Genomic DNA, 24,321 nt, shown 5'->3' on the forward strand with positions numbered 1-24,321 from the left:
AACTGTCTGATTTAAAAGTAAAGCAGGGTAAAAAAAACAGCTTAAGTGAATACTATTTTATTGATTTTCATAGTTTGTATGTAATTACTCTAGCTGTAAGGCTTTACATGTTTTGTCCTCACAGGAAACCATTGATTTGGCACCATCTGCTACCTCCATTTCCTCAGTAAATAATCATTGGCTCCTGTCTAAATAACTGCTGCTGTCTATCTACAAGCACATAAAATAGTGTTTTTATCACCATTTTGGGGTTTTTCAGATTGCGGTTCACTCCGGGCACTTTAAGACCATCGGGGTAACGTCAGCCTCCAGGACCATCTTATCTGGACCTGTACTAAATCAAAAGCCCAGGAGAATTTTGAATTGCAGGTGAGATGAAAACCACTTAGCAAAATCTCACATGAAAAATGCTTAGCTAAGTTGCTTATGTCCAAACTTTTTTAGTATTTGCGAACAGTACAATTTTGCGGCGACATTGTTGGGTTTGCTACCTTCAAAACCATTTGACTGATGGTACATTCAAATCAGTTACATTTTTCACAACATATCTGACCACGTAAAAGTTAAGCATTTTTACTTAATGGTAAAATGCTATTTAACAGAAAATATCTGGGTGATGTCCACTTTTTATTCTTGGCCATTTCCTGCTTTTGCAGTGTTTCTGCTTTCATATCCAACTTTTACTGCTTTGAAAAGGAGTCATCTTCCCGTGGGGCACATCTTACAGACCGTATATCAGTTCACACATTCTGAGGAGTCAACTCAATAATCACTTTGGTGAATTTTCCATCATCTTCTTATAGCATATTGGAAGGACATTTTGTTATGTGGCTCAAATAAAATATCTAGGGGTTTTTTCGGTTTCATCAGGTTTCAAAATATCACAATTTTTATTTTAAAACAATGGGTTGCAATACATTTGTTCTTTAGAAAATAAAATAATTAATTTGAGAAATTTACGAATTTGTATTTTTTACTCTAACTCAATAAAAATACTTAATCCACCAAGAGAAATGAACTGAAATGGAACGGTTTGGTATGGCTGCGAAATTGCTTGTGTGGAGGTTCAATATTAAGTAGATTGCAAAAAAAAAAAATTGTAACACAAAGGAATGAAATAAGATGCAGTTCTTTTTTGTGATGCCAACCTTTCATTTTAAGTTTTCCCTTTAAAAAAAAGTCTCCCATTTCAAGGACCCACCACTTCGCTAGTATTTGTGGCTTCCCTATCAATGGCTAACAGGTAGGTGTGTTGGATGAAATGAGAATCCTCCTAACTCTGTGATCACTTTGCTCCTTCCTTGTTGTAATCCCAGCCCTCTCCTGCTTAAGCAGAGCGCAGTCGGATGCCCTTTAGCGCTTCTTCTTTTTAAAATTTTATTTGATTGTTTTTTTGTGTGCCTCATGTGACCAGAAACGTTTTCTTGGATTCTTTTCAGGTCGACGCCAAACCTCCTCGGGCTGCGTCCAAAAGCTGCAGCCGAAGCCAGCAGCTCTGACAACGCAGAGCTACACATTGTTTCAAACGCTTTCGCTCACAGTCCCGGGCCTTGGCAGAATATTGTGAAATGGGCCCAGCTTGGCGAAGCTTGGCACGGTAACCGGGGATCCTGGAAGCCTTCCACTTCAGAGAGCTCCGCCACATGCTAACTGTCATCCGCGAGGCACCGCTAGCCCAGAGGGGGTCTGACAGGATGGGTGTGTTTGGGGGTGGAGTGTTGTTATAAACATTGGGATGCACCCTTTACATACAAACACTGGAGATGTGTCATCAGAGACCATCAGGGGTGATTATTATTTATGCCGACACTTTTGTGAGTTTAGCTTTTATCCTCGCACAACTGGCAGCTGCCCAGTGAATCGTCCCTTGGATCCACAGCAATGATGAGCCTCCGCTACCTCACAGCGTACATGGACACACACACACACACACACACACTCTCTCTCATTGCTGTCTACGCCCGGTATATCCCTTGGCATGTTCGCTCCTCCTTCATAAACACTAGCAGCTGCTTGGGCAATTAGCCATTAGCTCTTTACTTTTTACTATAATACCCAGTCCTCAGAAATCCCCACAATTAGCTCCTTAATTGCCTCTAAACAACCCAGGCGTAACCAATAAATAGAAGAAGGGGGTAAGCAGCTACGGGTGAAAAGACAGACTTATGGGAATGAAACATACCAGCTTGGAAAGTATACATAAAAGCCTCATTTCTCTGCCGACCTCGCGCAACCTATGGCGGGATTTTTGTTTCCCTGCCCAACCCCCTGCCCTTTTTTTTCTGCTTTGACACAGTTGTGGAATGGAAAGCTCACAGAGGAGAGAAAGAAAAAAAAAACACGAGTTAGGCTGATGGCTCATATTCAGATTCAAAGTGACATATCCATGCCCTTTATGCTGTGGTCTAACTATCACTTCTGAGGAATGCTAACGTTCAGTGTGACAGAGGGTGTTACTGTGACTTTTCGGCGGGCAGGAGACGGTGGCCCCCGGGTGTGGATTTTGCTTTTTCCTTTTTTCTTTTTTTTGCTGCGGCGTGATATGACACAGCTCGCTTGACGGAGCAATGGGGATACCCCCAAGATTAGCTGAATGCATTAAGGGGAGGCATAAAAACGTGGCTAACTGTTGATTAAATCACTGTTACATCCATTCTGGCGGTTCCAGTTAACCTCTTTAACATTGACAGCAGCTACGCCGCTAACATGACAATGGCCTGTAGGCAGAAATGTGCCGTTTGGTCTCTACAGTACCACAGTGGCCGTGTTTTTAAGAAGGAAAAAAAGGCTCTAAATTGTCTCTTAAAAAGGTGAGAGTGCAAAAACTAATTAGTTAATAAAAATATTTATTATATTGTATCTTATGCATTTTAGTCACACTGTTGAAAATACGAATATATTCTGAGCTCTTAAATGAAACACAAAGTCTTGATTTTGAAATGAAAGATCTTATTTTGAGCTTACAAATTTTGTATTTTTCACATGTATCAGTGTTTGATATGCTCCACATATCAAACACTGAATTAAACTTTAACGCTTTACAACTGCCACGTATGGTGTATGGCATTTCTATTTTACATCTACATGGCATATTTTATTTATGAATCCTAAATGAAAGAAAACACAACTTCATTGTCTTATTTATCTTAGGTACTTTTTAAAAAATTTGATTTACATATCTAACAGTGAATCTGAGTTTAACTTATACGACGGCAGCAGTGAAAAGATATATGTATATGTTTTTATAAATCAAAAATGTGAAAAGAAGAAACGAAACAAATTCCATGAAAAATAATAAATAAAAAGGCAGATTTAAAAAGTGCCAGATCTCTGGCAGCTGAGTGTCTTATAGAAGGAAGTTGATTTCAGGCATGATATTTATAACTTACATATGTGCCAGTTAAAAATACATTTCTATAATTCATTGGTGATTAACTGTACACATTCAGTGTTTAATTTGTTAATTGAGCATGTATAAGAATATTAGAATCGCATTATTTCTAGTCCCCTATTTATTTAGGAAATTAATATTACATGATTGTAAATACTTTGGATTTTTTTGGTAATAAAAACCCTTTAAGATCATCAATTGACAGGGGCACCAATAGAAAACGGCATCCAACTGGGGACCAAAGAGGGAGGAGGGTGCCGTTAAGAGAGTTTTATTTGTGTGTGTTGCGATAATAAAATTAAAAATCACCTTTTTCCCAAAATGATGAAAAAGGTGATTTTGGTGGATTCATGTTTTCAAGCGGTTTCAAAGCAATAATCAGATCCAGTATATGTTCGAACACGCTTGTTATAGCTTCCAAAATGTTTAATGTTCATGATTTTCTCTCTTGAATTGTCCTAAATTTGACATTTTGAAAGGGCTGGTCTGTGTTAACAGCACAAAAACAACACATATTAATATAAAAGGGTAATAAATAAACAAAAAAGTAACTTAACCTTCATTCCTTATTTGTGAGGTTAAAAAAAAACCATTTAGGACTACTGGCCAGGGATCTACGACATATTTAGGAAGGGCGATGGGCCCCTCCAGCCCACCGTTCGTAGTGCAACTGGGAAATACCTCAGCAATGACATACGTTTCCTTTCCTTTCAGCTCTTGTGAATTTGATCAACACATGTTCCTAAGTATCCGCTGCTGTTTTGATAAAATAAGAATTATGCTTTAATTGTGGAAGTCGAGGCTCGAACACCAGGTCATCTGTTCGTAACAGTTGCTGGCGTTCTATCAAAGCAGCACGGTTGATTGGTGTCTCGGTTTCTTCGTACTGATAAACTGCTTCCAAATGAAAACAATCAGAGCAGAATCAAGTATAATCAAGGCCAGTAATTTACCGCAGCTTGAGTGCACACGTGGGCCTGTGTCGCCTATTCCAAAATAGTTTCACTGGAGCGCAGAATTTCAATGGAAGATTTTTTTTTTTTTTTTTTTAATACAAAATCTGCATCCAGTTTTTCTTGAGTGTTCCTTATTGTGTCCTCTCATGCACAAACACAAAAACATATACAGTATGGAAAATATCAAAAAGGGCTGCAAGCACCATCTAGTGATTTTTTCAGGAAATTACTCTGCAGAAAGTCAGACATTCAACTGAAATTATTAATTTTCTTAGTTTTAAAAATAATATATATATATATTTTTTTTTAAATCTGCAAATTTGAGAAAAAGCTAAATAAACACTATGGTGAAACACATGCAATACTTTACAAGAATCTTTTACATTTTAAACTACTTAAATTATTTACATAATGAGAAAACATTACATGAAATCAATAAACACCAAGTAGCATAAATCTAGAATGCTAGTTCTGTCAGAACCGCCAGAAAAAGAGCTTTTCACTTCCTTATGAACCAAATATTTTAGCTATTATTTTACTGAAATCATAAAAGTGAATTGGCATGACATCATTAAATAAACAACACTGATAACTTCACTACAAAACTCAGCTTTCAGAGATAAGAAGAAGATGATGGTGGCATCTGTAAGAACACAGACATGTTGCAACAACAGCTTATTACCAACTGCTCTGTTGAAACCTTGTCATCACAAAAGTCATTTTTCATTTGGCGCTATCATACTCAACTGAGCTATTTTTATGGCAACAAAAAGTAAATAAAAGGTAAAATAAGTACTTTTTTGAATAAAATCCAAGACCTAACTTGACAAGTATTATCTGTAAGATCGAAGAGAAGATTAATGTGGATTGTTCCCCTACTGCTTAAAACAGAATTGTTTATGCTTAAAGGATTTTTAAATAAAAGTTATTAAAGCCAGAACACACAAATAAAACTCCACCCTGATAGTGAGATCAATAAACACATCACAAGAATAAGATGAACAGTGAACATATACATTACATAATTTCTTAGCAAATGTGTGCGTGCATCCTACTGGATACAGTTTGGAGCTGAGAAAAGTAAAGATGAAGTCAGGATGTTGGGGGGTTTTTTTACCACTAAGAAATGTACAGTAAAAACAGAGCTGGGTGCAAAAGTATCGATTTCTACTGCAGAATGTTAAAAGTATAACTCTTTTGAAAACAACAAGAAAGAAAGCAAGAAAAAAGGAAGGAAGGAAGGAACAAAGGAAGGAAGAAAAGAACCAAATTTGTCAGCATTTTTCAACACTTAGCTATTGTTAAGTAGCTAAGTTACTTAACAATAGCACCAGTACTGGAAAAAAATAGACAAAGGTCCAAATCCAGCGGCCTGCAGCATTCGACTGGCCTAAAATGCAGCACAGCAGCCATGTTGACTGGACTCCCTCTGACGAGAGGGGACATCCCTAACAGCTGACCGCTTAAGATGCCTTCAGGGTCAAAAAAGTTCAAGTAAAAAACAATTATTTGTTTCTCTTTATTGAAGTGTACCGTAAACAACCGCGACTTTAAAACTGAGGCATACTCAAGTCAGGAGTTTAGTATACGTGTAACAAACCTAAAATATACAAACCCATTCAATAAATTAGCAAATTATTGATGCTTGTTTATTTCAGTAGTGCCATCATATTATGTAGATTAATTGCACGCAGATCAATGCTTCATAGGCTTTATCGTTTGTTTGTTTTTTATCCATTAAACATAATGATTAATGGCTGATGAAAACGCATTGAACATTAGAATATTACATCTGAACAACAATATTCAGAATATTACATATGAACCATAATTAAAGTAAAGTATATTTATTACCTGCTTAAAGGTTATTTTCAAAACATACTTTATTCTGATTTTTTTTTAAAATCTCATTTGCATCCTTTAACTAAAACCACCATCTCCAGAGAAATTTAAAGACTAAAAATAATCTCACATTTTTGTATAAAAGGTATGAGTCAGGAGATGGGAACAAAAAATAGACATTATTTTTATATACTTTGGTACAATGAAGACAGACATTGGTAATAAGAGAAAGCATGGATCTACATCAAGTATTAGATATTTTTCAAGTGTATAATGTACCATATAGATAAAGAAAATTAGATGCTGAAAGAATATGGAATGGTGATTCAACAAAGGATTAGGCACACTTAAAGCAATGGCAACAGCGCAATTTCACTTTCAATAGAATTGTGTGGACTTTAAAAACCACAGTGCATTTCGAGGGCTTTCGAAGGACGTATTTAATTTTATTTACTTTTTCAATAAGGGTTGATGTTTATTTGATAAAAGTTGACATGATGTAATCTATGGTGTGTTTTGTGTACGTAAAGTTAAAGTTTTACAATACGGTAAGAAAACCAATCACTTAACAGACATTTTCTTATGATCAAAGCTATGAAGGCCATTTCCGCCATGCAAGAAAAAAAATAAAAGCTCAACAGGAAGTCATAACTACGAGTCTATTCTCATAAACAGCTATGTTTATTAGAATAAAAGTCCTAATTTTGAATTTCAAAGTAATAATTTTGACTTTTAAAGTCATAATTATGAGACACAAAGTCATAATTTTGACTTTCAAAATTATAATTATGAGATAGACGCTGTTTCTCTAAGGAGTCTTGTTCCTGCATCTCATAATTATGACTGAATCAAATAATTATGACTTATAAGTTTGAATTATGACTTTGTATCTTATAATTAGGACGTTTAAAGTCAAATTTATTACTTTGAAAGTTATAATTCTGACTTCCTGTCGAGCTTTTTCTCTTTCATGGCGGAAAAGGGCTTCTATGCAATACTCACTGCTTTTTGAAATAAATAATTAACAGGTATAATGAATAAAAAACGTTACCCTTTTACTTCACGCGTCAAATGAGCTCCCAGCTCAGTCAAAACCTATTCGGCATCCGTAGGCTGCCGACGTCACGGAATAACAACATGGCGGCTCACTTCGAATGAATGTAACGACCCAAAACAGACATTTTTCTACAGCCAGCAGGTCGCGAGCCGCGCTGATTTCGGCCCCCCCAGTATTCCCTTGAAACAGTTAACAGAATAATGGTAACCGGAACTGTTGCTGTTACCGTGAGCCATGTCGGAACCGGGGGCAGAACCTGCTGCTGGCAGCCCTGAGTTCTTCGAGCTGTGGAGGAACATCTCTGAAGTTGACCGCGGCAAACAACAGGCCAGCAAAGGCACACAGCAGATGCTACCCACTGCAACTTCTCCTGGGTGTAACGGTGAGGAAGAGGAAGGTAGTTCTGGTTCGTTCAGGTTAAATCAGACATGTTGAAGATTAATACTTACACGAAAATAGCCTCAATAATAGTCGCTATATCTGCACATTCTCCTATAAATAAATGAGCTGTAATGATGTTTTTTTTTTGTTAAATTGTTTTTATTTGGAATCCAATGTTTAGGTTTCAGGACAACCTCTGAGTTGACTCCTGTTCGCACACATCTGCGGAGTCCTCGGCTCCCAGGCAGCAGCAGCAGCAGGTTCCTTGGCTCTAACGTGACAGAGTCTCCAGGAGATGTTGAGGCTTCACAGGACATTTTCTGGGATGCCACATCCCCTACTCACACTGGTGACGAATCCACGCTGTTTGTCTGACTGGATGTTCTGATCATGTGTGAAATATATTGTCAACAAGGGAACCAAGAAGTGTAGTAACAGCCATTTTGTTAGAAATTTGAAAAAAAAGGAAAAACTTCACATGGTTTTTCCTTACAAAGTAGATACGTGTACTCAAATACATTTTTAGATTCTTGTAGTATTTGTTTCAGTGTTAAGTTAATCTACTGCATATTCATCTTAAAGCCTATTACCCCTCCTTAGTATGAGTTGTTGATAAAGTGACTTTATCTTGGTACTATTGTGTTAATGTTAAAAATGACCATTAAAAAACGATTTATTACTTATTTTTTAGGTAACTGTATGGCTGTGACTGTGTGGCACTGTATTAATAATGCCTTAAACACAAATATTGCCCTTGCATTAATAATTGCAAGCATAACATCGTAACTTGCTGAAGGGACTGACTTAAAGAAGTGTGATTTATATCAATAAACTCCACCCAGTAACTGCATTAAATTCTATTTTTGAATTTGCTGGCATTTATTTATGTTTAAATGGAACAAACAATTGAGAAAGCTAGTTTAAAAAAATACAATTTCTCACAATATGGTCAGTTTTGTTTTTTTAACATCATTAATTGAACATTTTAGAAACAATAGATCAAAATTCTTATAAGAACTTTTTCACAATAAATGTTAAACGACATGATAAATGCCCAACGCTATTGGGATGGAGGTTCACTGTACAGCTCGGCTTATGTTAATCAGATATGATCGCATTGCTTCTACCTTCCTCTTGTCCCTTTAAAAGGTCGACGTAACAAGAACACCAGAGCTGTGAAAATCTCTGATATTGCTAACCGCATTGCTCCGAAGGTCAGTCGTTTCATCCTCACCTTCATCACTGCATTCATCCTCAATCTGAAAAACTTCTGAGAGGTTTTGTTTTCCTTCAATTTGCATCTTTTAAAGAATATAAAACCCAAAGTGACCGAATCCTTGCTGCTCCACTGGATGGACGATGGCGCGATCCCTTGCACCCCTGATGTCCCGAAGCAACGAGTCCGGAAAAGGTCTTCCAGATGTGAAATCCCAATAGCACTCTCAAGTCTCAAAGTCTCACACACCATTTTCACCTATAGAAGCTAATTCTTCTTACCTCTTGATAATTGTTTCATCCCAAACAGACAGAGCAATGTGAAGGATCTCCTGTCTCTTGCCAACCTGTTTGATAAAACCACGCAGCAAGATCAGGAGACTTCTGTCCAACAGGACACCGTCACCGGTAAACTTCGTGGCACTGCGGACGTCTCTGAAAACAACGTCAAAGAACCGAGGTGTCCATCTTTGTCGGAACAAGCGGAGGCAGAGCTTCGGGCTCTGTTTGACTCGTCCACCCAGGGAATCAGCGGCAGGTTGAGCGAAGGCTCGGTCTCTTCGCAAGACAGACAGGACCTAGTCGAGACTTTTGCCTTCATTGACCAGAGACAGTCAGAACCCAAACCAGCTGATAAGCACTCTACAAATAACTTGGTTGACTTTGAGGATGACTGGGACAATGACGACCTACTCAATGACTCCTTGATCTTGGCACTGACACAAGATCCAAGCAATCCTCCTAAGACCTCAGCAAAGTCTCACACAAACACTACAGAGTTAGCTTCTGCTCTTCAGTCAACTTCGAATAAGAAGCCGGAGAACCCGTGTAAAACAAGTTTCTGTTTACTGCAGGATCTATGTCCCAAAACAAAAACTAGAAATCGTAGCACTTTTAAGTTGGAATCCAACCCTCACTTTCAGACCATGCTGGATAAGGAAGCTGCAAAGTTTGGTTCCACTGCTATACAACCCAAATCGAAGAGCACAGAGCAGAAACGTGCTACCACAAAGACGGACTCCAATCCCCAATGTGAAAAAGTCACTAATGGGGCGAAGTTTTTTCTGCCGGCCTCTTCGGTTAAAGACGTATCGGACAGTTTATGGGACGACGGCGATGATGACGCCCTCCTCTACCAGGTATGCGCCAGCGTGGAGAGGGTTTCCAACAGCCAGCCGGATGAAGCGTCTCTGAAACTCTGGGAGGGACAAAAATTGAAAGGGCCTGTAGACGGACGCCAGAACATGAGAGATTGTCATGTCAGCGCCGAATCCTCTGGGAGTTCTGGTGTCGGTGCGAACAGACGATCATCGGGTTCTTTCATTCGTTCCCACTCTCTGCCGTTGACTTCCTGTAAAACCGGAAACTACCAAGGATGGAACATTCCTCTGAAAGGCGGCAACAACAAATCGGGGATTTCGCAAAGATTCCCGGGTAGCCAAGTTGATCCGGGTGGAGATTTCTCCCATGGCAACGTGGCTATGAAGCCTCATCCAGCAATGACCAGAGTCGCCCAGAACTCCATGTCCCAGCATGCAGCATTCAAGAGGAATGTGTCTGACTCAGCCATCATAAACAACAAAGGTAAGCTGGTAGAATATAATAAGAACTGCACAAATTAATTAAAGAAGACAGTTTCTATTCACTATTATACATAACTTATTACTGTTATTAGTAATATCCTGTGACAGCAGTGGCAAAGACAAGGTAAACTAAAATATAACAAATTTAATGTCTCATAAAATAATTTAGTTAATTCTACCTTGTTTTTTCATCTCCAAAGTGTGGTGCTGGAAAAATCGAAAACTAAAATTGAAAACGCTTGAAAAGTGCTTGAATTTCACTGTGGGAAAAGTATACAAACCCTGGACCCAAGTCACACTTTTTAGATTTCTTTTTTCTAGAAGCCATTATTTTCCTTCCGCTTTACAATTATTCTGAACTTTGTGTTGGATTGTCTCAGAAAACCTCAATGACGCACATTAATCCTTGTAGTTATTAATAAGCAAAGCACTGCGAGATCACAAATCAGTCATAATGCCAATTTTCATTACATTTATCGTGGTCTCTCTTTTTTTTTTCCCACCTGTGTCCTTCTGTACTTCGGTTGTTCCAGTTTTTGTCACCAGCCAGACTGCGGGGAAGTGCTCTGCAGCGGAGATCGAGAGGAAGAAGCAGGAGGCTTTGGCCCGGAGGCGGCTGAGAATGCAAAACGCTTCAAACCTTTAGAGGAGCTCCATCCTGACTGACAAAAACGTCTCGTGATAATCAGTTTATTGCTGATAATCGGTTTATCATTTCAAACCAGCAGTGGCCTTACTTTCTTTCACCTAAAAAAGTTCCCGTTAAAGGAAAATGTAGAGCTGCTCAGACAAAATGATTTGACAGTGACTTGAAGAACAGTTTAATTCCTTGGCTCTAGCATGTTTCTGGGTGGGAAAACTTTATATTTTACTAAGACTGGTCCTACTTGTTATCATTTGAGCTTGTTTCAGTTTCATGTTGATTTTGTTCAGATTTGAATAATTGTACCTCGTAGTTACGTCTCATTTTAGAGCATAAATGTATAAAAACAAAAATGCAGTGTTAAAATAATGGTATCCTTCACTTGGTTTATGTTGTACACTTCAAATATTGTGAAGGTTTTCTATTGTCTGAGTGAGTGAAACTGTTCTGGTTCATGTTTTATAAGTCAACAGTCAGACTTTGATGACTTTAGCAGAATCAGAGTTTTGAACATCACTGTAGCAGATGTTAGCAGAAAAGCTGTAGCGAATGTCTGATCTATTTTGAACCTTAAAGTAAGTTCATGCTGATGAGACTGATTGTGATAAGAACATTTTTAAATAAATCTTGATGTGACACTTTTTCCCCTCTTTTTTTTTTGCACAGATCTGAACCAATTGCTGTTCAAATTGTGTGTAGACAGCTGAGTCTGTGACTTTTTTTAACACTGCACTCCCTGAGTTTTTTTCACAATAAACAGCAAAAAATAAACTGATTCTGAGTTATTTGTTTGTTGTTGTTTTTTTGTTGTTTTTTTCAATGTATCACATAAAATCCCAATGAAATATATTGATATTTGTGCATGTAGTTCAATGCATTTTTAACTACTTTTGCAAGGCACTGTGCTCTGACACCATGTGCACTGAACTTCAGTTTGAAGCAGCAATTCCCCTCCATTTATTTCCACATTTTAAATTCATGTCCATGTGTTAAGTCACACGTTTAAAGCGATTAAAATAACCTTTGAATTAAAATTTAGGAATAAAAGCAAAAAACACAAGACACTCAAAGTTTTAGCATACACATTTTATAAGCTTCTGAGTTTGAAATCACATAGCACCTGTTCATACATGTTCATTTTTAATTTTAAACATATCAGTATTAAGTGCTGATTCCAGCTATGATAATGATAGCAGGAGTTAATAATTAATTTGTACTGTGACTGGTGGGTTGCTTTTTTGAACCCCATTCTTTGTCAGTCTCCACTGGTTTCCTTGGACAACATGCAGGAGGACTTTGTCGTTTCACGTTTGACCGATGAACAATCCTCCAGTCACTGGGTGGCAGCAGTGCTCAAATTTATTAGCCTGTTAAACCCAGTAGAGGAAGAAGCCTACCCAAACACACTGGCGTAAGCGGAGGACGAGAGCTGGAGAAGAGAAAACGGTGGCAGAGGCCAGTAATAATTCGATGGTAATGTGTTAAAAGATTTATATTTTTCCTATTTAGCAAGTAAGTATAAACGAGAGGCTCAATATTCCTCATTGTAACCCAATTGCTTGTACTACAACTCTAGTTTTTTTTGACTGTAGCTCAAGATAAAAGACCAGGAAATACGACAAAGCCCACATAACCAATGGGTTTATGTGAATACAAAATGTAATGTAAATACAATTAGCTGCAGCAACTTAAAATGTAAATGTAGCAGCTAATTTTATTAATATTTTCTGATAATGAGGTGATGGAATCACTGCTGCCTGTTTGTACTGACAAATATTGTAATATTATCAGGTTCTCAATAGTATTTCAATTTGGGGGTGAAAGAATAATTATGAACCCTGGTAGGCGTTTGACAATAGTAGGCTAACAGAATAACATAAAGATCCCATTTTCAGTAGAGCATCACCTCATCTGTTCTCTGTACATTGTTTCCCTCCATATTTTGAGTTATGTTGCTTGGCAAAGTCAGGGTGTTTTCACACCTAATAGTCCCGTAGACTTGCTTCGATTAGGGATCAAGATTGCAACATTTGTTATATTTTCAGCTGCTGTGGTTTGGTTTCACACTGCACTGTGTCAAACAAATCAAACCGTTTGAAAAACGCTAAGAACCACTGGAGGAAACATGAAGCCCTCTGAAGAAGACACCGAGCGCAACTTCGTTCTTCACAAAATGCAACACGAAAATATTGTCTGGTTTTAATGGTTGTAGGATTTCTTTTGTCTTTGGTAAAAGGCCACCAGCCATGTATCTCTAGCACCAGACTGGCGTGTTTGTTTTGGTTGTATTTACCCAGAATGCACTGCTCGATAGCCCACTTCCTGCTTTTGGAGTGCTCGCTGGTCCGCTTGGCATTCACATCCATTCAATTCAGTTCACTTAAACCGAACAGATGTCAGGGTTTTTAGGCAGATTAGAGTTCGCTTTTTTGGTCTGCATCAGAGTTCGATTCACACCTCCCCCAAATGAACCAGACTTTGTAGGCAAACGAAATAAAGTATGATTAAAGCGGACTAAACAGGATTGGTGTGAGTGCACCCTAAGAAACACCCCCCCAAAAAACATTAATTTAAGTCAGTATTAATCAAAACCATGTTAAAAGCTTTAAAACAAGCCTAGAACCGTGGAAGACATGAGAACATTTGTATCGCACTATTTTCCTTCCGACTGAAAAGTTGAGGATATAACTGGGTGAGTAAAAACTAGGATTTCCCAGGTGTAGTTTCAGCTGTTTCGATGTCGTCCACATTTTCAGGCTCCTGCCGGGATCCCACCAGCTGCTCAGGATCTGGAGTCATTACAGAAGCGCTCCCTCATGGCGCTCGTTGGCTCCCATTATCCCAGCCTCTGCGTATTGCGGAGCTGCTGACAGGTCAAGTAGTCATCATGGCCTTATTTCACAAGACACTCAAATCTGTTTTCAACAAGTTGCTGTTCAAAACGCATTGTGGACGTCGGGCGCCGCCTCGGCGTGGAGAATATTATTGTTATTAGACAGGAGGGATTATTTTAATATGAGGGCTAATTTGTCTTATCATTACAGTCACCTGCTGCGCTGCTGTGTTCCAAGGAGGGGAGGACAATGTTGGTCTTTGTGATCCAGGGATAATTCGTCAGTGTTCCTCCCTCAGAGCCATTCCCACCCCGTTACACGCCTGTTAGAGCTCACAGGTGTGTGTCAGAGAGAGAGAGAGACGGGTGGTCTGCAGGTGTGTGTGTTTGATTATTTGTTCCTCCTCTGCCCCTATCTGTTTCCCCCTCTCCAAACCCAGTCTGATGGTAAATCACATGGCAGGGCAATTTGGCAACAGTATAAAGGCCCCCTGGTTTTTTTTTTTTTTTTTTGTTCCTTTTTATGACTATGATTATGGTTATGATGATGACTAGTGTATTTATTTCAACTATTTGATGAAACCCCTGGCTAAAGCTAACAGGTGTTGAGCAGGTACAATATCAGGCTTGCTGAAGGATCCCTGTGATGTCGCTGCAGTCGGAGCGAAACATCAGGGGGCAAGCAGAAGAAAGGCTCGTTTCAGTGCCCACGTTACACGGAGCAATTTCTGATTATCGGATAGGAGCGGAGCGCCACAACGTTCCCCTTTGTCGGAAAAGGAATGATTTATGGCTGTTAGTTGGGCATACGGCAGTAATTGCCGCAGTTACAATTATGTTACCATAGCACCTGTTTAAACTGTCTATTCTTGTGTGGATGTTTTCGTTTTCCAGCAGAGCAGAGTTTGCGAGCTTGAACTTTATATGCAGAGACATTAAATGACGTCGGGAACGGGGGCCCTCGGAGAGAGGTCTGGGAGCAATTTCGGGATAAATGGGAGCGTGTGATGGGCAGATTAGTGTTGTGTCATCTGATATGCAAAGAAAACAACGTGGAATATTTTCTTAAATGCGAACGATGGAAGCGGTCTTTTCAGCGAGTACAATAAATATACGGAAATGAGGTTTAAATATACGGCTGAGTAAGAAGGAGTTGACGGTTATTTGGAAATCAGCACTGCTCGGCAAACAAAAATATTCTTTTCCTCGACCTCCATTGTGAAAATATTGACTTAAAAATATCACAAAATTTGAAATTGTGTTCGTTGGAATCTTGATTCATCAAAGGCACAGAACTCAATAACATCCTAATGTTATTGAGAAATAGAAAACAGTAGACTTGGCTAAAGGTCTAATTTTTAGGAGTGGTTGTCTAAATGTATAGTGTATAAGATCCTTGGCTAAAGCTAACAGGTGTTAGCTTAAAAATATAGCTGAGTAAAAGAAGTTAATGGTTATTTGGAAATTAACACTGCTCTTCAAAACAGTGCTAACAGGTGTTAGCTAAGGCTAGCTTTAGCCACAGGCGTGGCCAGGGATTAAAGCTAACACCCCTGTCGACGCTAGTTTAAGAGTTCCTCTTGAAGTTTATATTTATTTTGGTATTGTAGCTTCTCCACTCTACCTCAAATGAGATTTGCTTTTGATTTGAACTTTGTTTATCTAGGAACAATGCACAAAATCATATGACTCTGTTCGTTAAAGTACTTTGTAGATTTCTATATACTTTTTCTAAATTCTGTCCTAGGTTTGGGCATAATATTTCAAAGGTTTCTTTGACAGAATGATTCTTTCTTGACATATTTGTGTACATTTTGTTACAATTAAATACCATACTTCAATGTATTTAATCAGAAGTTTAGGTGTATCTACCTCCAGCATGAGAGTCCTTTTGCAGAGCTGAGTACAGAGACGCTTCAGTTTTCGTTAAATATCTAATGTTTTCATATCTTGTCATATGGCACTACACTATCTGATGATTTTCATCAGCAGAGAGATCCTTTCTCTTTCCCATATTGTGGCCTGCTTAATAATGTGGAACATCCTTCTTAAGTAGATTTCCTTTAATTGAGCTCACCAGACAAACTAATCAACCAGCTCTCTGAAATTAATTATAGTGATTCAAAGAGCCCTGACACACAATACCATCTATAAATTTAATAGCACAACAAAAAATGTAATCTTTATGACACTTAAATCCAATTTGCTTAATAATTTGGAACACGGTGTATTTGAACATTTTGGAGATCAATATGAGGCGGAAGTTTCCAGAGACATCTGCTGTTTCACTAAAGGAAAACAAAGCAAAACTAAAGCATGTTTAAAGCACTGACCAGCCAGTAGAGACAACTCCTCTAACAGCGTTCCCATGCAGAGACCATGCTGACGGACTAAACACAGCTTTACAGAGCAACAAGATTACCTTCCCAGAATACAACTAACTAACACACACACATCACACACATCTAACTTTGGCTCCCTTATCAACGTGTCTATCTGCGCCATTTCTGTCTCCGACACACACACACACACGCCAACAGGCTGAGCGCAGGAGGCTTTTGCACAACTATGGCAGCAGCCTGTCAGCAGCGTAAATGACCTGTGAAGAGTTTCACGGTGCGTGTCATTAGGCAGCTTTAGATTTGTTTCAACAGCGCTTTACCTGAGGGCTTCATTCATGGGCCCCCAGGTATGACTGCCTTCCTCGCAGGGCTAGAGAGCAGGGGGAGGGGTGACATGGTGGGCTGGGAGGGGTCTAAATGTCCACAGAAGCGACTAAACGAAGGCCCGTGAGTGGAGAACTGAGCCTGTTTAGAGAAGGAAGACGGTTTATTTGGGATGACCTCTGAGCCAGACTTTATAAAGGCCTGACAGGGCAGTTGCCCAGGGCCACGGGTTTTTGGGGTGGCCCCCCCAAAGAATTGTTTTTTGTGTATTGTTTTACAAACATTACTCAAAGTCATGGGCTCATTTTACATGTGGTGTGGATTTTTATCTATTTATGTAAAACAATTTTTTTTTTGCATTTTTATTAATTTAAACTGTACTCAAATATTTGATGATTTAAACCAACCAGCCATCAATTCATACCTGCAAATCTGTAGGTCTACCTGTTTAGGATCTGTACTTTGAATGAGTAAAATATTTAGATTTTTTTTTTCCCAAGACAGGGTACCCAAACTAACTCTAGCTCAGAGGTCCTTATCCTTCTAAATCCGGCCCTGGACATTCTAGTGTTTTCCGTGGACTTTTAATTGTGAAGTGGAAGGCAAATCTTACATCATTTATTTATTTTAATCTGACAGCGGTGCCATGCATTCATATTTAACATTTTTTACACTGACACCCCTACATAAAATCTATGCAAACCCCTTCTGAAAGATTGAAGTAAAATTATGCATTTTGTCTTTTTTTTTTTTTTACAAAGAAAAGTCTGAAAAGTGTGGTGTGTACCTATATTTAGCTTACTTCATATAATACTCCTAAATAAGGTGCAATGCAACCAGCTTGCCGTCTGAAGTAAATTACTTAGTAAAAATGGCCCTCTTCTGTGTAGTTTATGTATATAAATACATCTGTCCCATGTAGGTTTCACAGCTACGGTGGCCCAGAAGGAAACAAATGTAAAGGCCGCAACGGAACAGCAAGTCACATCACAACAGATGTGTTGTGGGTTAGGAATATGATTGACCCTTCTGGGCCATCATACATGGGTTTGCTAGAGAAAGTCAGATAGATCTATAATAGATAGATTGTAGCGAGACATAATGTTTTAGAAGTTCAAGGGATAAGGATACTTTCTAAAGCTGCCACATTTTAGGGAAATTTATAGTGACCAGTTTTTATCTGCAAACATATTCTGCTTTTGAAAATACAGGCTTTTATGAAAACTGTAGGGAGTTGAGAAGAAATAAGAGCGTTTTAAGATGCTACAGCTGGTACCACTGACTCCCAAACGGACCTGTTTGTGTTTTCCGGAGATGTATGGCCTTAATAAATGAACTTCCTGTAGTAGTATTTAGTCTTAAGGCAAGATCCTCCTGATTTTATCGCTCGCTTAACTCACGTTGCACTAGATCACGTCTCACTGACTTACAGTAAGCGTGACAGTTAAAATAAATTTCTGATGAAATGAGTCAGGGAGAGGTCAAAATTACCCAGACGTAGCACAGATAAGGAGTATGGAGGTGTCTAGAAACGAGTCGTTGTTATTACAGACTAACTCATTCCTCTGGAATGGAGGGAGTAACAGAAAAAAAAAAACACATCTCTGGAGAGATTAATCACTCTGCTGAAAGTTAGGCAATAAACAAAACTTTCGATTCCTCGCATTGTACACTTTTCAAGCCTGGATTATCGTAATGTTTTCTGTCTCTCTCTCTCCTTTAAATTTTTTTTTCTTTTTAAATCCCATCCAACCCGTATTGATATCTCAGATCAGCACGCTTCATTAAGCGTGCTGATAAGGGTTTACAGACCCAACTGTGTTTGGAGAAGTGAGACTCCCCTCCACACGGCCAGCGAACATCCGCACTGCCGCATTCCTCCGGCTTATATCTGCCAACACCTTTTCGCTACAGCGGCTGTGGCCTTTTTCTCCCCAGCCTGTAATAGTCAGCATGGGCTGTAATGGTCTGTTGACAGGTTTAGGCTGAGGTAATTTTGTTGCCGAGCTGTACAGTGAGGTGCCAAATCTCCCCCTCAGGAAAAAGAAGAAGAAGGGGGGGGGAAGCAGAGAAGCGAGCCATCTTCCTGCGGCGCGCTCCTTTATTGGCAGATAAACATTTTACGTCCGGGCTTTCACGTGATTTTGGCTGCCTTTTCAAGCCCTCGGAGCTACGGGGTTTGCAAGGCTTCACCGTTAGTTTCTCGTAAATCGGCGGCCTCGACATGTAAACTGGGTGCAAAAAAAAAAAAAACCCGTTAAGTGGCGCTAGCTCCTGTTGCGCGTTGCGTTGCTCTGGAGTTAAAATGGTTCCCACTGTGCAGAGACACAGTTCATTATTTGCAGCAGGACTGCATAAAGAGAGAGAGGCCGGGCTGAGTGGAACTCCAGCTGCTGGACTAACGCGTTCACACACAGATGCAGAGCAGAAACACTCCGTGGAAAATGCGAAGGAAAGCAGAAACTGCTGAGGCCAAGGGGTTCCCTTAGCAATGTGCAAAGCAGATCAACTGTACGCTAACGCACCTGCCAGCTGAGCGTCTCCGGCGGGACAGAGGTCTCGGGGGGCCCGCAGTCCTACAAATTCTCCCACCTACTGCACGCAGACGTGCACACAGCAGTTGCTGGTGACCCCTGCGGGGTCATGCTGGGATCTGACTGCGGCTGAACGCTGAGCTGCTAACGATATTCGGCCCTTTGCTGCTGTGTCATCTGGCTCTCATTTAACACAGAGAGGAAGCAGTTTTAAGATCATGTGTTTATGAGTTAGGATTTATGAATTAAAGTGATTCTGAATGTTACGTAGTCTGTGATCAAAAACCTTTATTTTTCGCTCCATGAAGGAAATCTGAACTGCTGTTATTGTTTTACTTTTGTGCTAACTCCCGTAGCATATAATTTAAATGAAATTAAATGTAGAATTAAAAATTTACATTAAAATAATGCCAAAGTAAAGCACGTTCAGAAATAAAGGCTGTCTGAGTCATAGTTTGACCTTTTTCTAGTTAAAAGTTTCTTGAATGTTGACTTTAGCTTGATTTTCAGTTTTTGCAGAAGTGTAGCTGTCCTATTATACCTGAATTTCAGAAGTGACGTCATACAAAACAGGCTTTCCATTCCTCCATTGGTCGGTCTGATAACGTTTGACAAAAGGTTTTATTATGAAAACGTGGGTTCACACCTCTATTGCATTATTAATCCGTTTCAACTTTCAGTCTCTGAAGGTCATTAAGCTACAGGCTAAATTCGCAAATTTAGACAAATGCTTCGTATTCTGTACATCCTATCTGCCTCTCATTTTATTCAGATAATTGATTTTTAATTTAAAGCTTCACCCTCTGCTTAGTGGAGTGGACATTTCTGCTCAGAAAGGATTCACAGATTACAGCTGTGTTATACACACTCCTACAAAAGCTGCGGTTTTAACAGTCAGCAAAATTTGAACGCTAACTCCCATCCTGATGCTAAGCCAAAACAACAAGGACAGTTTCTACTGTGTTTCTTTTCTCAGTTGCTACCAATAAAATGTGCTAACACTCTCCTGCTAAAAGATAGTTCAGACACTTTTTCCTTTTCACATTTGAACTTCTTTGAAAAGAAAAGTATGGCAATGGCTGAAGTGCAGATTTCTCCTGAAAGGCAGACTGGGAGTCCCCAGTCAAATTACTCGGGCTGTTTCCGAATCCAAATATGTGGTGTAAAGATCAACAAAACAACTAAAGATGCAAATCAAGAAATCTTGGCGGCCCATTTTGGCATCTGTTGGGAGGAAAGGAAATTAAACATTTCCATCAACATTTAGCCCCGGAGTTTTTTTCCTCTGAGAGCGAGACGCTCGTTTGTATTTTTCTTTTTTTTTTCCAAGACTCGTCTTCTAGAGTTTTTACAGAGGGCTGAGACTCTTTCAACTGCGTTGTATTTAACATCATGTAGTCAGTGAAACCGTAGTTTTTATATATGTGAGACAGAATGCCTTGCAAACGTATTCATACCCATTGAGTTTTTCCCTCACATTTTGTCACGTGTGAATCTAAAGCAATTTTTGTTTTTTTTTTTGTTTTTTTTTACAAATCAAATCAAAAGGGTAAAAGTGTGGCATGTGTTCAACCCATCTCATTCCATCTCGCTTTATAGAAAAAACATTTTCCTGCAGTATAAGCTGCAAGTCTCTCTTGATTTTGAACATCAAGAGACTGAACAGTTTTGCCAATTTTCTCTGCCAAGTAGCTCATGCCCAGTCAAACCCGACCTGCTGGGGGAACCATTAAATGTGTCCTCTGTGATACTGATTTTGTCATTTTTAATTACAAAAGTTTTTACACTCCTCAAACTTCAACACTTTCACAAGTTGAAACCACAAATCCAATGAATGAAATTATAATTTGTGGTTTTTGGATCTGTTTTTCTATTCATTAAGTTGAAAACTGGGCTTTATTTTTATTTTATTTTTTTTTACATAATTTCCACAAATCACATAGAAAATGCTTCCATTCTGTTTCCTTCTTTCTTTCTTTTTTAAAATTTTTTTTACAAAAGTGAGATGTCTTTTTGTTTAAAAAAAAAATAGTAAACTAAAATAAGGCGGTGGCTCCTTAAAAGACCCACATGTAACAGATATTTATCAAAAAATTATAAGTTGTCTTTTTTCTAAATGTCACTTAACATTGGATTGGATAAAAGCTGCAGACTTGTGACACACCAAGAAAATATTGCACATAATTGTAAAGCGTAAGAAAATAATAAGTTTTCAAATTTAAACATCTGGACTCTGTTTTCACGCTGATTCTCAATTGGACTAAGTTTTGGACTTGACTGGGTCATTCTAACACTTTGTGTTTTGATCTAAGATTTTCCCTTGAAGCTCTGATTGTGTGTTCAAGGTCATTGTTCTTTTGCAAGGTCAACCTTGGTTGTTTTTACCCGGGAGTGGTGCACTTCTGCAAATGGCAATGGTAGCTCCTGGAAGAGCTTGATTTTTTACAGATTCTATCGAGACATAAAACGTTTAACAGATATGTAAAAAAAAAAAAAAAGGCATTTTTGTAAAAAGTTACATAATGTAGCATTCTTTGTGTCTGATTTTTCAGCAAATTAACTACGATTACCAAAACCAATCGGTTGAGTCTAAAATTGACCTCAGAATTGTTCAATTTGCATCGGAGAGACTTTTCTTGTTCTTCGCATGTTTTACATTGAAAGATCCAGGACGCATATGCACAAACATTCAGTACATTTCACCTTCTGGGCGACCTCCACGTCACAGATATGTCTCACTAACGCTGGTACGTGTCTGTCCTGTGTCACCCGTGCCATTTTGACATATAAGACTTGTTTACATGCTGCTAAGACTCCTCCGCGCCTCTGTTTCGCCGCCCACACGCAGCCCACGCTAAAGGTTACCATGCTGGGATTGTAATCTACATGTGAAATGCGCTCCCCTACGCCTCCTCGTCCGCTGAGTCAGCAATCCGGCCAATGCCCCGCAATTCGGAGAGCCGTGCTTTATTGATTGAACGGGCTTTACTTTCCAACACACACTTTGGAAAATACCCATCCGTACCCCCCTCCCCCCCCCACACACACACACACACATATGCTGGTGACTTTGTTGCAAATGGAGGGTGGGAGAGAGATGAGTGTCAGGCCTCGCTTGATGGGTGCACATCAATCATTGCCTGTCAGGCCTTGCTTTTTCACCTCCACCTCCTCTCCTTTCTTTCTGCTTCAGTGATCAGTCTTTGCTTTCAATGGTGTGTGTGTGTGTGTGTGTGTGCGTGTACACGCATCTGGGGAATGCAGTCTTACCACATAGACAAGACGTGGGTGTTTTGCAGGCGTTATCGTTCTCCACTGCCAATTAAATAAGTGTCTCTTGTTGTCGTACCTCCATGTCAATGTAAACACCGTGCGTCGTAATACCTTTTTACCTGTGACAGCCGTTAGAAAAAGGATGTCTGCGTAATTGAGTTCAGTTCACAAATTTGATAAAAACTTTTGTTAAGCTGTGGCTGATTTCCTTTGTGTGTTTATCTATTAGCAAACATTCTGTGGTTAAGGTGGAGTTTGGGTAGAGATGTAATGAGATTTTGTCACAATAGCTTTTATCAAAGTAATGTCTACCTCATGGAGAGAAGTCTAGTTGGTGTTTCCTTATATTGATATAGTTTCCAGAATAGAAACTGTGAACCAAAGTCTTCTTTGAGTAAAAGTTATTATATAGATGTGGTCTTTTGTCTATAAAAGTATAGGCAAGGCAAAAAGCTTAGTTATTAGCCCTTCCTCCCGCATCGTAGCACGACGTTCAGGAGGAGCACGGTAGATGTCACGGTCGGACAGCGAGGGGTTGTCCTGTCAGACCGTCAGTTCCCAAAACCACACACACAAAAAACCCTCAGAAGGGTCAGTGCGACTCTGCCGGGACTGCGGACAGAGTAAAAAGTTTGAACCCCTCCCTCTTAAGACCGTGAGAGGGTTAAAAGAGAAAATACTTTGCATTGAAGATTTTAGTTTGTTGTTGATCCATCCACATCCACCACCTGTGACAGCAAGACAAGTTTCTATCAGTCGTAAGGGTTGAGTTGTGGGAAAGAATCAAGGCAACACTCCAGGTCTGTTTTTGAATAACATTATAACATGATGTAAAATTCAAAAAAGTTGATTTTACATAATACAGCCCCTCTAATCCTTCTGCATACCAAGACATTATGGACTATTTCTTGCTCTCTGCCTTTTTGGGAACAGTTTTCCTTTCCCAATATGACTCCACAAAAGTTCAATTGGTGTGGTCCATTAAGTTATGAGTGAGTGAGTTTAGTGTTGAAGAACTTAAATTGAGTTCTGACCTCAATTCAATTAACAGCAGCAGAGACTTTAAGCCAGACCTTCTTGTCCAGCATTAGTGTCTGACCTCACTTCTGGAAGAATGGCCTAAATTTCCTGGAACAAACTTCTAAATTTAATGGAAAGACTTACCAGAACAATCCAACGTCAATTTGTGAGCGAAGGCAGATGAGTGAACACTTTCAGCAAAATTCTGTGTGTTTTCCTGTTAAAGTCATTTCAGGAAATCCACAATCTGTCTGTCTATTGTTGTTTCCCATTTCCATTTTGTCTGTCTGTGCACTTCACTTTGAAAAAGTCATTGAAGCCAGAGTATTGGACATCCTGAACAAATAGACTTTTAGACTTCAACTCAGACTCTTAACGATTTATTATTCGGTCAGGGACAAGTGCTTCATCCATTTGTCAATGAAATGTATATTTCTTCCATCACCCCCCCACAATCTGGCATAATGGATTTGGCTCTCCACCAAGAACCTGGAACACATTCTCTTCATCTTGTGCCAAAAACTACAGCGTGCATCCTCTGTTTTTGGTTGCTCCGACTCTATTTGTTATTATGCTTTATTTTGCGAGGGGAAAAAAAGGCCCGGTGAGCCGAATTTGTAGTGGGTGCCAGGGGCCCGGGGAGATGTGTTTTCAATTACTACTTGGTAAAATGATGGATGGAGGGACAATCGAGCAGGAAAAATCCAGCTCAGTGTGTATGTTTGCTTATTCAGTTGTGACCATGTTTGTATGTGTGCAAACATCTTTGTTAATGTTTGATTTTGCACATGAGGATTCGTACTGAAATAATGTCGAGGTTTCCTACTCGTTTTTAATTTCAGAATTACGCACGCTTCCAGACTAAAACTTCAATTTTTCCCCTGGATTTTTTACAACATGGAGAACCTCTAACTGCATTCGGGCTAT

At 39.2% G+C, this 24,321-nt stretch overlaps 1 protein-coding gene across 2 annotated transcripts; it reads left to right on the forward strand.

Moving 5' to 3' along the window:
- The first annotated feature begins 7,301 nt into the window (after positions 1–7,301).
- LOC114138466 (uncharacterized) lies at positions 7,302–11,843 on the forward strand. Of its 2 annotated transcripts, none has more exons than XM_028007752.1 (6): positions 7,302–7,643; positions 7,809–7,976; positions 8,777–8,841; positions 8,938–9,038; positions 9,153–10,426; positions 10,959–11,843. In XM_028007752.1, the coding sequence occupies exons 1-6, from the start codon at positions 7,481–7,483 to the stop codon at positions 11,069–11,071; spliced, it is 1,884 nt and encodes a 627-aa protein (XP_027863553.1). In that variant the 5' UTR covers positions 7,302–7,480; the 3' UTR covers positions 11,072–11,843. The 2 variants fall into 2 exon arrangements, with proteins under 2 accessions (XP_027863553.1, XP_027863554.1); XM_028007753.1 differs by having other exon boundaries at positions 7,302–7,628; positions 10,959–11,099.
- Positions 11,844–24,321: the final 12,478 nt, after the last annotated feature.

This window comes from Xiphophorus couchianus, chromosome 22 (genome assembly GCF_001444195.1).
Source record: "Xiphophorus couchianus chromosome 22, X_couchianus-1.0, whole genome shotgun sequence".
Lineage (NCBI taxonomy): Eukaryota > Metazoa > Chordata > Actinopteri > Cyprinodontiformes > Poeciliidae > Xiphophorus > Xiphophorus couchianus.

Coding starts and splice junctions, on each gene's coding strand:
- LOC114138466 (XM_028007752.1), top strand. CDS start 7,481: ATGTCGGAACCGGGGGCAGAACCTGCTGCTGGCAGCCCTGAGTTCTTC. Junction 7,977..8,776: donor CACATCCCCTACTCACACTG/GTGACGAATCCA, acceptor TCCCTTTAAAAG/GTCGACGTAACAAGAACACC. Junction 8,842..8,937: donor CTAACCGCATTGCTCCGAAG/GTCAGTCGTTTC, acceptor CATCTTTTAAAG/AATATAAAACCCAAAGTGAC.